The sequence below is a fragment of the Nymphaea colorata genome, chromosome 9 (assembly GCF_008831285.2).
Source record: "Nymphaea colorata isolate Beijing-Zhang1983 chromosome 9, ASM883128v2, whole genome shotgun sequence".
Lineage (NCBI taxonomy): Eukaryota > Viridiplantae > Streptophyta > Magnoliopsida > Nymphaeales > Nymphaeaceae > Nymphaea > Nymphaea colorata.
The window spans coordinates 17700417-17717282 of record NC_045146.1 but is presented as its reverse complement, the minus strand read 5'-3'; the positions used below and the strand labels follow the sequence as shown (position 1 = coordinate 17717282).

At 38.3% G+C, this 16866-nt stretch overlaps 2 protein-coding genes across 4 annotated transcripts; both read right to left on the bottom strand.

Annotated features, from left to right (window-relative positions):
* Positions 1 to 33: 33 nt before the first annotated feature.
* On the bottom strand, positions 34 to 5450 carry LOC116261440 (uncharacterized). The gene is made up of 9 exons (XM_031640189.2): positions 5052 to 5450; positions 4071 to 4262; positions 3790 to 3892; positions 3618 to 3697; positions 3476 to 3538; positions 2452 to 2543; positions 1221 to 1332; positions 1015 to 1140; positions 34 to 399 (listed from the first exon to the last, which is right to left on the bottom strand). Exons 1-9 carry the CDS (start codon positions 5355 to 5357, stop codon positions 277 to 279), a joined length of 1197 nt encoding a protein of 398 aa, XP_031496049.1. The 5' UTR covers positions 5358 to 5450; the 3' UTR covers positions 34 to 276.
* A 5498-nt stretch (positions 5451 to 10948) lies between these two features.
* On the bottom strand, positions 10949 to 14838 carry LOC116260783 (putative E3 ubiquitin-protein ligase RF298). Of its 3 annotated transcripts, none has more exons than XM_031639268.2 (3): positions 14717 to 14838; positions 11868 to 14210; positions 10949 to 11621 (listed from the first exon to the last, which is right to left on the bottom strand). In XM_031639268.2, exons 2-3 carry the CDS (start codon positions 14121 to 14123, stop codon positions 11085 to 11087), a joined length of 2793 nt encoding a protein of 930 aa, XP_031495128.1. In that variant the 5' UTR covers positions 14124 to 14210; positions 14717 to 14838; the 3' UTR covers positions 10949 to 11084. The 3 variants fall into 3 exon arrangements, with proteins under 3 accessions (XP_031495128.1, XP_031495129.1, XP_049935656.1); XM_031639269.2 differs by having other exon boundaries at positions 14629 to 14814; XM_050079699.1 differs by having other exon boundaries at positions 14736 to 14810.
* Positions 14839 to 16866: the final 2028 nt, after the last annotated feature.

Genomic DNA, 16866 nt, shown 5'->3' with positions numbered 1-16866 from the left:
GAAAAGACAGCGTCATTGGTCTAGAGCACGATAAGCTACAAGGGAAGCTCTATAATTCATGTGAAATTCACATCTAAATATCATCTCCAACTCTTTTGCCAAAAGAGATAAAAAGTTACAACATATATACAGAGGCTTGCCATTTTCCAACAGGAGCGTGACGTTCTTCTACGTTGGTCTTACAAACACATATTCTCATTTCTAGATTTCGCTACAGGAGAAACAAAAAAGCATGCCCAGTTTCTCCAAAATCAAAACAAATAACCCAGGTAAACCTCAACCTCTGTAGATTAAATTTAGTCTAGAACCTTTATTTATCAATTTCTGGATTGCAGCTTTTGCTTCTTCAAGAGTTTCAACTTCATGGCCGGCTTGAAATGGGATCCTCTCAATGTGGAACTGTATATAAAAAATGAGATCAGGCATAGAAAGTGAAATACCACTGAATGCACGGAAAAACAGAAAGATAATCCAAAAACAGCCTGATTCTAACACATGCACAGTAAATGGAATAATGCATTGTTTACCACAACAAATAATTCCTTCCTCTTGAAAATAAGCAAGTACACAAATCTGATATTCATGCAGAAAATTTTGCATACATGGCTGCAACATCAATGCAATGATCTTTTAAGAAAGATTTCACCGTGGAGTGAAAACACAAGGAAAACCACCATGGTCTCAGTGGAGAATTAACAACTCAGCCTGCGGCCCTGCCGGTCAACTTAATTACTCAAGGAAGACGCTGTTAAACTCCTACCAGTTGGGATGTTCTACTTTAGCATCTTAGCAGTTCTTGAGTTTTTGACCAAGGTAGTTGAGATCATATTTCCCACCACCAATCCCAGATGGGGTGAGCTGACATAATTCAGTTTTAGCTATCTCGTGACAATCTGAAATAGCTGAAAGGGTGATCTGATGCACTATGGAAAGATTCTTCAAATTCTCCAAGTTCCAAAATCGAAATTCAAGATGACAGTTGAAAATAGGAGCTAACCAGCAAGTGAATAATACCTGTGCACCCTGCCTAACACGCACATCAATGCCCTTGCTATCTATGGATATGAGAGCTGCATCATCGATCTCTGCGTCCGCTGATAATAGCTCCTTAAGTGGCTTTGAGAACATAGCATTGAGTGCCTGTGCAAAACCCGATCAACTGCATGGCTTCGAGGATGAGTAAATAACTTGGAAAGACACTGTCATATCTACAAGCATACCTTCAGATGCTGCTCTCCACCATTAACAGCAATTTTGTCAGGTTGAAGAGTTTCATATTCATTCACATCTACCCACGCAACTGTACCGAACCCACCAATGAAGTAGATGTCACTGCAGTTTAAAAAAATTCAAATCAAACATTGGAGGACAAGTAATCCCTACTTTGCAATAGAAAACTTTCAGAAGGAAAAAAGAAAGGAGAGAGGCCCTCCAGAAATATAAACAAGTCCCGACTGAATCAGATGGAATATCTTAAACTAGATCAGTTTAAACAAGTCTGCCTTGACCTGCACATGACTGACCAGGCTACCTAATATCAAAGGAAAGTCAGAGCCAGGAAATGAGCAGTGACCAATGTCACACTGGTAAGCCTGCAAAGCCCACGTACCCATACCGGTACGGCGGTACGGCATTACCGGTATGGTGGTGGTACGGTTCTTCCTCCTTCCTTACCTTCATACAAGTGGTTTACAGCAAAAATGGCATCTGTTTCTTATATTTATGTTACTTGTTTTGCTGATTTCATGTATATAATTAATTAAAAATATATAACTATCCCCGTACCGCTGTACCAAGATTGGCAAAAACGTTGTACCCGTACCCGCTTCTCCGTACCCATACCCATACCTATGTGACATAGGCAGTGACCTGTCTGCCTCATTGTATCATGTAAGTAATCAGAAGCAGCTTCTTTCCACCCACCCAATTTACTTTTAATCAAAACAGTCCTCCATAAACTGCTCATGAGAAATAGGGGTACTGAATCCATTTTGTTGTATTATGCCATTAGCCTCCTATTTGTATATTTGCTGATTGATTCCATTTTGATGGGTAAAGGCTTCCAAAGTATTTTGTTTTTTAGAACAGCTTTGTGGTGTGGAATAATTTCATTTACGAAAATTCTGTGAAGCCACATGGCTTATGAATTGACGAAAAGATCCTAACAACAGACATTCCACAATAGGATTACGTTTTCTTAGGTGACACTTTGATATCATGAAGATGTTAAAAAAAACAACAAAAGGTATCCCTTGCCTCCATTGGAGCAGACTATGGCATCAACAACTGTGAAGTTTGTCCACATGAAGAGCTTATTTGATGATATGGGGTTCCATCTCAAGGCTCCATGGAAATGTAATTTTGAGCCTTTTGACAATAAAAATGCTATCCAAATTGTCCACACACAAGCTTCAAAATGTAGCGACACATCAAGCCAATACAAGGACAAACCTGATGCTTTCCATTCTGTAATAATAGAAATTACCCCACTGCTGAGATGCCCCTTGTTGATGTTTCGCAATGTAGTGCTTGTGAGCCCATTCCTACAAATATAATTGACAGAAAATGAAATGAATTGCAACAAAATTATACTGAAAAAATAAGTCTTCAACTGGAAAAGACTAAATAACTCCGTCCGCTAAAAATTAAAAAGTTGATAACTAAGACCAGAAGTGGTATATCAGCAAATGGGAACACGAGCCACACAACATGTTCTTGCATAATTTCACTAGTACCTTTCAAAAATGTAAATATGTAAGTGCCTACATAAACATGATTTCAACAGCTATCCTTTATGATTAATCTTTTCAGTTTCTACCACAAATTTACTAACGTTAACAAGTACAAAATGACTTGGTGGTTTATTTTAAATTTGCTGCCACTATAGCAACTTTTTTTAATTTTTTCGAGGAATTAACAAGTCCCTTAGGAAAACTCTGTACATGCAAATCAAATGCCTTAATTTTCTTGCACATCAATAGCTAAATTTCCACACTGGTAACAAATGATGCGCCTAATTACCATCTAATCGAGTAAATCTGTTAGAGGCTACACAGAAAGTGCTGTGACTATGAGACTGCTTAGATTGCTTCATTTCACTGGCTACGCCTGGCAACTTGACAACTAGGAGTCTAGGGCCCTAGGCATTTTCTAGGAACCTAAACAAATTAACAAAATTTAAAATATAAACAAAAAATTTCACATAAAATTATCAGGTTACATCCTGAATGTCCTAAGCACACACTTGTCTAGATCCTTTAAAACTTTGTTGATGCAGCTGCTAAACATCATGCAACCCCCAAAGTTGTCTTAAGAAACATTTACATATAAAAGCATGTGCATGTGTGTGTAATGCAGTTATGCAATCAGGCAGACAGAAATTTTGGTGCCTACTTAGCAGAAGGGTTCTCAAAAGATCAATGTTCTACAGGTCATAATGTATCTCTACAGATCAACCATTGCAACACTGAACCACCTGCTTATCTGCAGGAAGCGGGTAGACATCTCCAAAAATCGTCACTCCACTCCATCCAGGCACCTAAAAAATCACAAATAGAAATTAATGGATGATCCAAGGTGCACCAACTGTATAAATGGCTCAGACCATATTATATTACCTGAACAACAAGCGTACATCGTGGATCAGCTAGCAGATTTCTTGTGTGGATAGCCAACGGCGAAAATGAAAAGATTGGATCTGCACATGTTATTAAAATTAGTGTGTCATCCAGTTTAAGTTTTCTTCCACCATAGCTTATTACAGTGAAGGTTATCAAATATCAGACTTACGGCCCATTGAATCTGGTGCAAAATCAACTAGTGACCCAAAAGGGTATCCCTGACGTCGGTGATGCATACGCGACATCACGGTACATAGGTGAGCAAATCTGACCTTAATAGCAACATATAAGTAATACTATCAGTATCTTCAGTAAACAACATAATGCCTCCACTTATGAGATCCATCAAAAAACTCCATTTACAAGTCAAGCAGACTGCTCCTTAAAACATCTTCAGAGTCAGGAGAAGATCCACTAGGAACAAGATTCCACAACAGCAAACTGTTATACCTGCTCCATCAGATTCCGAACTGCCAAGGCTGGACGAGGTAAATCATGAGCAGAAGTCGCACTCTGAACCCCACCTGAGACTGGTGGCCTGAGAAGCCCGGATCGGCTTCCTCCACTTATTCCCACCATAACTGGTGATGCCGTGAAATTCTCAGAAGAACCACCTTTCCCGCCTACTCTGCTTGTATTATCCTACAACAAAAAATGAAAGCATGAAATTAGTGAGATGACAAGTAAACACACCAATGCATATGTAAGACAAGGATATTTTGTATATTTTATTTATTCTTAGACAACAGAAGACACTGAAGGAGCGGAAATCCTAATAAGGAATTCAAGCTTCAACAGGTCGACCAGTAACTATGTGACTATAGGAAACCTCATGAAAAATGGCCTCAAAGTCACAAACAATTTCGACTGGAGGTTACCAATTGCACTAAGCATAGACCAACAAAAAATTTACTGCAAGGAATGGGGAAACCATAGTATTAGATGTAGACTCCCCCACTTCATCAAAGTAGACGGCCAATAATAGCAAGATACGAATTCAAAAACTCCAGCCACCAAAAAAACTAGTTGTTAGCCAAGCAGTTCTACTGCCGACCTAACTAGCCACCAAAAACTGTACATGGAATTATAGAGTGCGATCGTGCTGTTCCAAACGACTAGTTTAGTACATTGCTCAAAATAAAACAAATCCGTTACTTTCAATACAAAAAGCAGGCATAAGAACTGGGATCAAAGGCCCAAAAGACAACGTGCACACAACTTGCTTTTGTTAAAAAGAATCGACATATCCTTCTTCCAAAATTCCAAGACATACAGCAACTCGGACAAGGGGAGATAAAGTCATACTATGTATGAGATACCATATTAACTACACACTCGGACAACAACCAGCTTAACAAAAACACAATTTGAAGGAAGTTCCGGCTACCCAATTCAGTAATCCTCAATACTAAAAAAGGTTGGAAGCTTAACCGCAATCAACGGAGAATCTTCAGAAGCCAAACGGAGCTCATGTTCCGGCGTCCCCTGATCCGCATCAGTATCGTCCTTCTCGTGAGCTGTCGCTCGAATCGGGATAAAGGACGTTCGCGATCGAAAACCATGACTGGAATAAGCTGTACCGCATCCAATACTGCGACAATCGCCGCTCTGGATGGTCTTACGAAAACCAACAAAGGAAGCCGAAGATCTACATGGTGAAGAAGAGGATGACTGAGAAAACGGAGCAGCTTCTATAAACCTGGGTCGTTGCGTAATGGGGCTATTCATGGCCTCCATGGCAGCAAGCAGAGAAACTCGAGCGCGCGTGTGCGAAAGATTGGGAGGAGAGAGTAAGAGAGAGCGACAGATAGAGAAAGAGAGAAAGATCTTTGGGGTACTATGGTGGTCGTGAGGTAGTGATAATCTGGTCAGCCGTCTCACACACAGTGTTGATACTCGGGTCCAAATCCACATCCGTATCCATTTTGTCATGGATAACATGTCTCGGCCTCTCGATATTCTAGGGCAAATTTATCTTAGATAGCGTTTTCCAAAGACAAAAAAGATCGAGGAAAGCTGTCCTAGATCAGCTTACTTTGTATTTGAATGACGAAGACAGAAAGTCTCAATGATACTCCCATCTAAAGCAGAGAATTGATACTTTTCTAATGAAATCAAACAAGCAGCCGTTGAACAAAAACTTCATGATCTAGATGAAAAACATAGGAATACTACGGCTACAAGTGATAATTGTCAAATCAAAGTACTTTTCCCATTTAAGGGCAAAGCAATCCTCTCCACCCATCAAAGTTATATCAGCGGAACAAGAATCAATACTCTAGAGGGAACAAAATCCAAACCAAATGAAATCAACTAGAACCAACAAGGCATATTACAGCAACGATATGGAAGCTTCCTGCACAAAAAACAAATTCAGACAAATCTTTTTTGGGAAGAAAGTTGACCATATAAATAAACTGCTCAGCAACTTTCAAATGTGAAAAACCATAACGGAAGTGCCCTAAGCGACATAAGTGCCCTAAGGGACATAGCATAACTAGTCAGGCAGTGGTTGCATAAAAAGTGCTTTGTCGGTTCACTTTCTATACGTATCATATTCTTATATATTGTAAACAATGATTGCAACACTCTAGTTAATGGATATACCATACCCAACCTAGGCTCTGACGCCACCCAGAACTCCAAAGGTAGGAGAAATGGAAGAGCCTTCAGGCCTCTTTTTCGAACAGTGGATTATTAACCTTTGGTTCACAAGAAAAAACTATAAGGCATATCAATAAATTTTATATTGGTGAAACTAATACAAGTTGAGAAGATGGTAGACTTTCTTGGATGGTAGCATTTCATGGCAAATTCCACTCTCACATCTCAATTCCTCTCATATTAAAACTTGAGTGGGTGGGTATGCATGATGCTTCCTTGATAGCTTTTTGTGAGATCTGAGAATCTCTCCTCATGTCTTGTAAAGCAGCCTCTAAACAAGATCCATAGTTTTTTTTTTTTTTTATTTCGGTTCAAATCTGACTTGAGCAGAGCTCGGGTGGATCTAATTGGGTCCTCGAACCGCTGTCTATGGCCGGAAAACGAGCCAAGACAAGCCAAGCCTGGCTGCTTGTCATGGCTCTTTAATGAAAGAGAATTATTCGAAGGAATAATCAAAATGCAATGGGGCTTTGATTTCTTTGGTTTTGCAGTTGTTTCATATTAATCAAAGCGTTTAAATGTAAGAAATTCAAACTTTAAAGTAGGTTTTTGATGTTGTTTTTGTACATTTTTGTTTACAAAACAAGAAGATGATAAAGGTGGCTATACATGCAAGTGAAAATAGTAGTGATAGTTTTCACTAATAAAATTTTCTTGGAAAAGGGGAAAATCCTAAATCAAACAAAAAATTTCTCAAGAAAATCCTACACAAAAATGAGTAACTGTATATTAGGTTTGTCATTGATGGTAGAAAATTTTCAGCTTTATATATCTTATATTTGAATGATTCTGAGTGAATGGGGGAGACCCACTGGTAGAGTATCGAAGCTCCCACCAACTATGGTATAAGGTTTGCTTTTGGTGCCTCAAAGTGTCACTCCCATTGTGCTTCAATTTGTGCATCGGTGACCTATATTTTATAACATGATGCTTCTATGTTATTCCAACAGCTGGATCCAAAATTGCAATGAATTGCACAATCTTTTTTCAATAATTCAATCACTTACTAATTTTCTTCTACCGTTTGTTTCCCAAAATTAGAATCCTAGGTCTATGTGATTGAGAAACAAACTTCAGTTCTTTTATATGTATACAGAAGATTGAACGACTTGAAAATTTTCAATTTTGGACCATTGAATATTTCATCTTGATTATAAAACTCCATCCAAACATCAAAACGGAATATATTAATATTCAATGTTTAGGTTATAGATCATGTTATAGGAAATCAAAGTTTGACTTTTACGATTTTTTGTGCAATTAAACTGCACTCGATTCCTTGTCTTTGTCCCATACAAAATTTTTACACCATCCATAGATAAAATTTAATTCTCAGGTTTGAGCCAAACTTGAAGATGCCGTTTGACGGTAACTGTTACATGTTTGATTTTAGCTCCTAAGTGAGTATGTGGAGAAGTGTAGGAGAACATATAAATGATAATCCATGAAGAACTTATAACATTATAACTTGTAGAATAAAAGTGTCATGACAATATATTTGCACTTTGCTGAATAAATAGAAAATTTTAAAAATGATTTTCTTTCATGACAATACTCATTTTAATGTCCTCGAAAAATTATTGCAAAATTTTCAAAATTAAAAGGCTGACATTTCTTACTACGACCAAGTAAATATCTTACAGAAAATTTTGCTTTCACATACTCCAAGAGGTGTCGCATAGTTGCGTGGACCATCGTCTCTCCGGCAAGTGGTCACTATCTCAAACCCTAGGAAGGCGTTTGATAAGCACTTTGTTTTCATGGAACACATGTTCATCGAAATCTATGTTACTTTTGTTATAAGAAACATGATGTGGTTTTAGATATTGTTTCTATATCTAACAAACGCTGGAGATAATTACATTTTTTTTCTAAAACAACAGTGTGTGGCGTTCCCGGAACAACATTCCCCTATCCTATCTTAAATTCAAATCTAAGCATGATCCCAGATCTGTAAATTAAGGACAGATAACCTTCCCCCTATGCTATCTTAGATTCATAGATTTTTTTTACACCTAACGGAGATTTAAGATCCATGTTATTAAGATCAGGGGCGGAGCCAGAATTTTCTTTAGGGGCGGGCTGACAGTCTGACCTTTAGATCCGGGTAGGGCCAAACTGAATTCTAATACAAAAAATACATTACGTAATTAAAAAATATTATTTTTTTCAATGTAAAAGAAAAAAATTTCATTAGCTAGGGTGGGGTCATGGCCTAGGCGGCCCCCCCCTTCCCTCCGCCCCTGATTAAGATCCACAGTTTGTTTAAACAGGTGATCTTACTCTGCACACTTCTAATGCAACATTAGATCTCGATCGGAAGCTATCAAACATGACTTAAAGTTCTACAGCTTCATTGTCGAGTTTTCCACTGTTAAGGCCGCGACTCCACCAGGCCTTCTACCTCAAGAGTTATTTCTGCCATGTACTGAAAAATTGCTTATTTTGTACGTAAGTGTGACTGCATGTCATGGATGCATGACTGTAACTGCTTTGTCTCTATCCTAGAGATATATCAAACATCAAGTCCTTATCACGTCCCTGCGTTTCCAAATTTTATCAAGTGGGTTACAAATTCCATCTCCTCCATTCATTACCAAGACCAGGCTTTGAATCTGACAAGGATCCTCGCTGTGCTCTGCTCCTCTAGCATGGACCACTCCAGCAACTCTTTGCTCAGTATTGTTATATTTTATCTTATTTTTTGCTGAATGAAGTAACATAGCTCGTTATGTTGCTGGTCCGGTGAAAGGTTAGTCATCAGTTCGATTCCTATGGGTGCTACTCCTTTGATTGCAAACAGTAGATGCACTGCATTCTAGTTGATGGGTGTTCTCCCTTTCAACTCAGGTCTCGAAGTAACCCTACATCCAAGAGTAGGGAAAAAGGAGGGTAGCTTTGACCTCTCATCGAATCGCATAGGAATCACCAATAAGCCATCGAGCTAGGTCATAGATCCTGGCAAGTGTCCCATCCTGCAATGATCCTGAATAAAAGCATCCATCAAGACCATGTTTGTTGCTTAATTAGAGATGGAAGAGTGTTGTTGGGAAAATGTTAAAATGGCCTCCAATTACTAAATCAAATCGTGCTAATTCTGCAAAATTCAAGAGTAGCTCATCCTACAAACAGGTTATGGAAGAACCAAATCTGGCAGTTGGGGGCATTAATTTCTGCGGGAGAAAAGAATGTCTGCTAGGTTACACTAGATGCTCTTGTTACACTGCCATTCTATGTTCAGACTACATTATCTGGTCTTGAAAAAGAATGGAAGATGAATGAAGGTGAAGCCATGTAATACCGCCATAGATCTCCTCACAATAAGTGAAACATGTTTTAACTAGATTTATTTTCCATGTCACTTCGAAAATTGTTTCTGCCAAGTTCACGAAGGGAGCTGACGAGGGTACTCAGCAAGAAACAGAAAGCTTCGTAGTTAAAAGCGTTGGACAACATAAGCAGGAGAGTCCTGAAGAAGGCCGAGGCAGCAAATCGGAGAAATACCAAAAAAGGAGAAAAGAGAAAAAAAAAAGGCAGAGGTTTTGACGAGAAAGCTCCAACTGAATCAATATATTAGAAAGAGCAAGCAACAAAAAATAGACTAAAAATAATTTTTTCTTATTCGAACCATTTAGGTGTCGCCGCCTTCGCGCTAAGCTAACCACCCAGCACCTAGGCAGGCTTTTAGACTACCGACAGCAGCAAGCATGTTACTTCACCAATCAACTGAAATATGTACCTAGCAGATGAATACAGAACTTTGGCAGAACTACATATCCAAGATTCGAAAATCATGCCTCTGAATGCTTCAGAGGAGAAACTGAATAAAGAGAGAAGACCATTAACGGCATTCACGGTGACTTGCTCAGACGCAATATTGGAGCTTCCACTTGGGAATCTTTGTGAGAGTAGCATTCAGAAACCACCAACATTAAATACGAATCATGCATCCACAAAATAGGAAAACCAATGGTATGCCAGATAATCTGCTACGACTGAAGAACTGTCAAGCCTTTTCCCACAGGAAAAGTTGAAAGAGGGCTGAACTCGTGGAATCACGGAATGGGTGAATGGGAGTAATAGATTTTAAAAGCTAACCTACTGGTTCCCCTTTTTTCTTAGTTTAACTCTATATGGGCACATTATGCAGAATTAATGCAAATATTTGGCAAAGATGCATCTTTTTTTCCATTGGGATGTAGACACATTGTGAAACAGAACCTCAACAGTGAGCACAGACATTCTGCAAAAGATACAGTGAATGTCTAAGGAAAGACTGCAAACTCAATCTGACAATGCAAAAGGGAATTCCAACGACGTGCAATTTGAAGAATAACATGTAGGTTTTGTAAACAAAACCTGCTTGGATTAGAGACTATTTGAATCCTCTTCAAGATTCATATAAAGGAAATTTGAATCCTCTTCAAGATTCATATAGAGGAAACCAAATATGGCATGATTATAGTCTTCCTCAATAGCTAAAAAGAGGCCATCCCACAGTTCGAAAAGTTCTATAAGCTTTGAAACAACACAGGATCAGTTCCCAATTACTCAACCAAAATATATCTCAAACAGAAATATCACAGAAATCAAGCATGACATGAAATGCTGAAAATCTATTGCGGACTACCACTACAAAACTTTTACAACTGGACACCAAACTATGAAATGAAATTCTTTACTATCATTTCTCCTTTTTATCTCTTTTTAGTCAGAAAATGACTGTTTCATTATTCACTAACAACCCAGAATCATTATTCAAATTCTCTTATGCATCTGAGCTCAGACGTTCCAAATGGGCTAAGAGTCTGCAAAACGCACAGAGATCCTTTGCATGATTGGAGCCCTACAAGAAGGGCAATCCTTCATGCCCTGCTTCTCATGAAGCTCATTGCAGTTTGTACACACGACTTGGTGTGCACAAGGAAGAAAAACAACAGACATCTCCTCCGACAAGCACATGACACATTCCCGCTCACGTTTCACGTCTCCAACTGAAGAATCTTGGAAATCAACAATATCACGAGCAAGTTGGGAACTGTTGTCTTTGAGTTTTGGAAGACTTTTGTTGTCAGTCGGGCGAGATGCGTAGCTATGGTCGACACCCCACCTAAGTGCTGCAATCTTTGATGAATCAGTCTTCAATCTTAGTTGAGCAATCTCACTTTCAAGCCTCCGAATGTCATCTCTATATTGTTGATAATCTGTTTCTGCTTTCGTACGAATTGCATCCTCCTTGGACTTAGATGTATATTCAAGACGTCTTCTTTCTTCTTTTTCAGAATTAAGCTGCACCAATGCTTCCTCTTTCGCTGTCTCTTCCTGTCTCCACTTATCCTGTATGTTCTCAGATATGGCATTGTATGTCAGATCTAAGTGAACTAACTTCTAATGAAAAGCTCAGGACAACAAAATAAACTAATCATGTACATGGTTAACAAATACCAACTGTTTTAATAAAACTCAAACTCAGGTTTCAAAACATATTAAGTGCTAAGCAACCATTAAGACATGATAAAACTAAACACTGGACCACTTTAATAACAGAAGGAGAAAAAAGAGTAGTAATAACAAAATACAAACCTCAAGCTGTGCCAGACACTCCTTAGCCTGCAAAACTTGATGCTGTAACTGAGACAGTTTACGCCTTTCAGTTGCAAGCTCCTCTTGAAGTAATTCTTTCTGCCTTTCACATGAACTAATCTTTTTGAGGGTTTTCTTCTCTCTTCTTGCAGCTTCCAAACACTTGGCAGCCGCTTCTTCGGCAAGCACTTTTGCAGCCTCCATCTCTTTCCTCAACTCTACATTTTCCAACTCTAGCCTATGCGTAGCACCGCTGGCATATCCAAGCTGGGCACTGGTCCTTGCCATTGCAGCCTCCATCTCAGAGAGTTTCTTAATGGTGTTCTCTTCCAGTGTTTGCCGCTCTTTTATCATTCGAGCTGCTTCCTCCCTTTCTTGCCTCAGGGTCTTGAGTTCAGCTTTGTCCTTGCCCAGCCTGCGAGCAGCTTGCATGACCTTCTGCTGTGCCCATTCTGTCCACTCTTGAAGCTGAGTCTGTAAATCACGTGCATGGTGTACCAATCTCAACAGCTTCTCATCCTTTGCATCAGGTAGAGCACTGGCACCAAATATTTGATATGATGATTGGGGTGTGCAACCACAACCACCAGCCTCCTTCTGAACATCAGGGACATTTTGATCTGGATCTATGGGATCCTTTCCTTTGGAATAGAGTGATAAAGAAAGATCAGTATTTGTCAGAGGACAAGACAATGGGCTATTCATGTTAGCTTGCATGAATCCTCCATTGGCAGGCACTCCAGCACTTGCAGAAAAGGGTGGCTTTCCTGTGCTTATGCTTGACAGTGATGGATTTAAGCCAACTGAAGTATATGACTGTACAGGACCCTTTACATTAGTGGAACTGGAAACAGATTCAGGGTTCCATTTTCTATCTAAGACTGCACCACCAGATTTACTGCTCTTACTGGCTTTTGAAGAAGCCTTACCAGCATTGCTTCGATGGCTACTTTCAACTTGACCAGACTTTTGTCTAAAATGTACTCTTTTGAAATTATTTAAATGATGCTTTTTATGGGTATCTGGCCTAAATGCTTCTGATGCAGATTTGGCATCTGATATGGACACCTGTGATTTTTTCGCAAGTTGTTCCTTGCTAATAGCTGATGACTCCCTTGGAAGACAAAAAGAAGAAATTCTGGAACCCCCAACAGCATCTTCATCTATTGGCTTTGTCGAAATAGGACAGGTTGAGGAACTCACTGTCTCATTTGACAGACGGTCTAAAGAACACAAATTTTCAGTGGTTTGAACAATGGAAGAGACATTGGTTGACAAAGAGAATTTTGCAGGTGGCAGATTGGGGATCCCACCCACAACAGGCATCACAGATGGTGGAGAGAACTCATCTTTCAGTTGCTGTTTTAAACTACTGGTTTCAGGCAAGTTCATTGATGCAGTACAATTTGTCGGTGGAATTGTTGAAACAGAAGAGCCTTCTATATTCTCATCACCACCAAAACTGCCCATGGCATCACCATCCATTGCACATGCATGGGCCACATTCATATCACAGATAAGCAAGCACCACATAGCATCCCCTGTACTGAAAAATGGCCTCACTTCTCTTAAAACACAAACCATCTCATCCAGAATGTACTTCTCTAGCTGTGGTAAATCTTGGAAGAACTGATCTTTTGTATCTATTTCTCGCCCATTTTTCAGATAAGCAAGTGCATTATCGACAATATTAGATACAGGATCCTTACAACCATAGCAACGACCGTATCTCAGGACAGCCTGTCTTGCAACATCCTCGCTGTACCCACAAGAAGCTATCCTTTTAATTGCACTTCGATAAATTGTGTCGAGATTACTCACAACCAGCTCTTCAAGCTGAGCTTCTGTAAGTTCATTCCAATCCGCATCCTGGAACTCATTTGATTCCAATTCATCTTGAGGCTCCTGTGTCTGCAAAAACTCATTGTACACCAAACCTGGTCTCGTTCTGTGAGCTTGTGCAGGAGGTTTACCAAGATCAATTTGCTGAGCAAAGCCACAGAAATTGCAGCAGTTTTCTTTGACAGGGCACGAGTCATACATGTTCCTTCTATCAGGAATTTCATAACCTGGAAACTCTGCCATTGGTGAAGGACAGTTACTCGGATTGCCGATACAGTGATTGGCATTGGGATCACAGTCCGAGCAAGAAGCAAGAGGGGGATCGGCACGGAATTTGCGCTTGTTCCTACTCCCCTTTTCTTGGACCGACCCAGTTGGTGGTAATTGACTACCTCTAGCGACCATCGCTGCCATTCTATGTTCAGTATCACCAAAGCTGCAGTCTCTCTGTTCTTGTATCCTGAGAAAATCCTGAAATCGACTGCGACCCAATTTCTAGTTCTGATAGAAAACACAAATAATCAATAAATTCCAAACCAAAACAAAACCAAATGCAAAGATGAAAAAGGCGATTCATCAGATGCCATAATCATTCAGAAATAGCGTATCCATTGACGAAAATCCAATAATACGATAACAAAACTGCGAAAGATGAACAGGCTGACAAAATTAAATCAATAAAAAGATACCACCGCTGGGCACACTAAATAAAAAGGAACCAATATAATCCAAAGAACGAAAAACCAAGAAGCTATCAACGAGATCCGACTACCAGATTGATGGACGATATAGCAATCCGATAAACTACAAGGAGGCATGCAGTTTCACAGATTATAGTCGACATCCGATAAAATCAAGATAGACCCACGAATTATCTCATACATTTTCCGATACCCAAATCCTCAAATGAGATACCCACATCGAAAACAATAGAAACTTCAACAGATTTTTTTCGCAATACGATGGAAATTTTGGGCATTCTTCCTTCAGATGCTTTTGGCACATACCAGTTTCGAACTCCCTTACATGATCAGAACGGCATTACGGTGGCTTCAGACAAGGCAATGAGAGGCTCAAGATAATACTTATATGGGGAGAGAGAGAGAAAGAGAGAGAGAGAGAGAGAGAGACTTTACCATGAACGTACATGTATACGCCAATGCCCCACATTTCACCGTCCATGGCATCACAATTTCTTGGTTTCTTTTAAATTTTCACTTTCGTTTTTATCAAAACAACCAACTAACAATGGTTAATTGATCATCCCCATATGCTTGTCCACAGTTAAAGATGAATCATATGGATATACATGTCCTAAGATTGCGCGATTGATAGAGTCAATGACACAAACAGCTTTTTTCCACAAACCATGGAGTTGGTTTTTTCCTTTTTCTTTATTAAAATATCCTTATTTTTCAATCAAATAATCTCTAAAAAAATGATACATTTTGGTGTTACATACATGTAAAATAAAACATGGCTATTGAAAAGCAAACATGAAATATCCTCTACGAAAATAATAAATATATCCTTTAGGAATGTCATCCTGTCAGACCATCCATCTCACCAGTTCTGAAGCCGATGGCTGAGATGGATCCACAGCTACACTATATTTAGAAGGACGAATCTGCACCATCCATCTCAACGGCATGTCATAAGTTGGATGGTGAGGCAGGCAGGAGCATATGCAGCGGTTTCTCCAAAATGCAGCATTTCTTACGTTGAACCAAATAGACACCAAACTTAATTTATTGCTTTTCTTCTTTCGAGAGGCAAAATTATTGCACTTTGTTGTATAAACAGGCTAGAAGGGGCAATGTCCACGCAAAAAGTTCAATTCTTATCTTTAGTTTGTTTCGATGTGATAATTATTCGCTATGTTTCCCAAAAGGAACTGGCCTTACTCTTGATGAATTTATTTCTTTCTTCAACGTTACTGGAAAACCTTTTTCTCTTCAGTTTTATTCTTTGAGGTGAGAAAATGTTAGATATGGTATCACTATCCAAAAGGCTACAGTAGAGACGAGCACAAGGAATTAGGGTTTCTAGGCCACATACACCCTCTCTCTCTCTCTTTCACTTTGCCTTTTATTTATTTATATATATGTATATAAAAGTTTGTTTATATTTTATTTCATTTAAGATAGATAATTCAATATACTTAACATTATTAAATATGATTTTCACAGCATTAAAAATTTATACATACATATACACATGTATGTATGTTTATATATGTGTGTATATGTATAATATACTCCAGCAAGTAATATCTGACAAAACATTCAATGCTGTTATAATGGGCTTATTTAAATATGTGGCAAACCAATTTGACTATATGGCCAATTGAAGAATGCCACGTCATTTAGTAAAGCACTTTTTATATTCAAGATTTTTTTTAAAAAAAAAATCTTTTTATTTATATAATTTAAAAAGCATTTTTTTTTTACTTATTTTTTATTGATTCTCAAACGATTCACCAAACCTGCAGCCTACCGGTTCTGCTATGAACCGACCGATTATGTGGATACTGTTAGCAACTTAGTCTTCGGACTGAGTGTATTTGTCCTCCAAATATCGGCTGATTTAAAGCCGTACCAGTCGACACTGACATTGAATAGATATCTAAAATTACTTTTTTTTACCAAGCTTAGAATTTAACATTTCGATCTCTCATATCCAATACCACCTTATGCAAGTCAATGCGCATCACGCATACCATTTTATGGACACAAGCATATATATATATATATATATATATATATATATATATATATATATGGTGACTTGCATTCAATGGTTCAAGCCATTAATGTACTTTGCCGGATGTTTTATTGAGCAAACCGCAAATTGCACATTAAAATGTACCCATGGACTTTATTTATAATAAATATGAGGAAAAGTACAATCATTAACAAGAGAAGAGTTTTAAACTGCAAATATATGATCACATTTAGTAGAATAGATATTTTTTTTTTGTAAGATACATTTGACAGTACCAAGATAAACAAACATACTATATATATATATATATATATATATATATATATATATATATATATATATATATATATATATATATATATATATATATATATATATATATATATATATATATATATTATATATATATATATATTATATATATATATATATA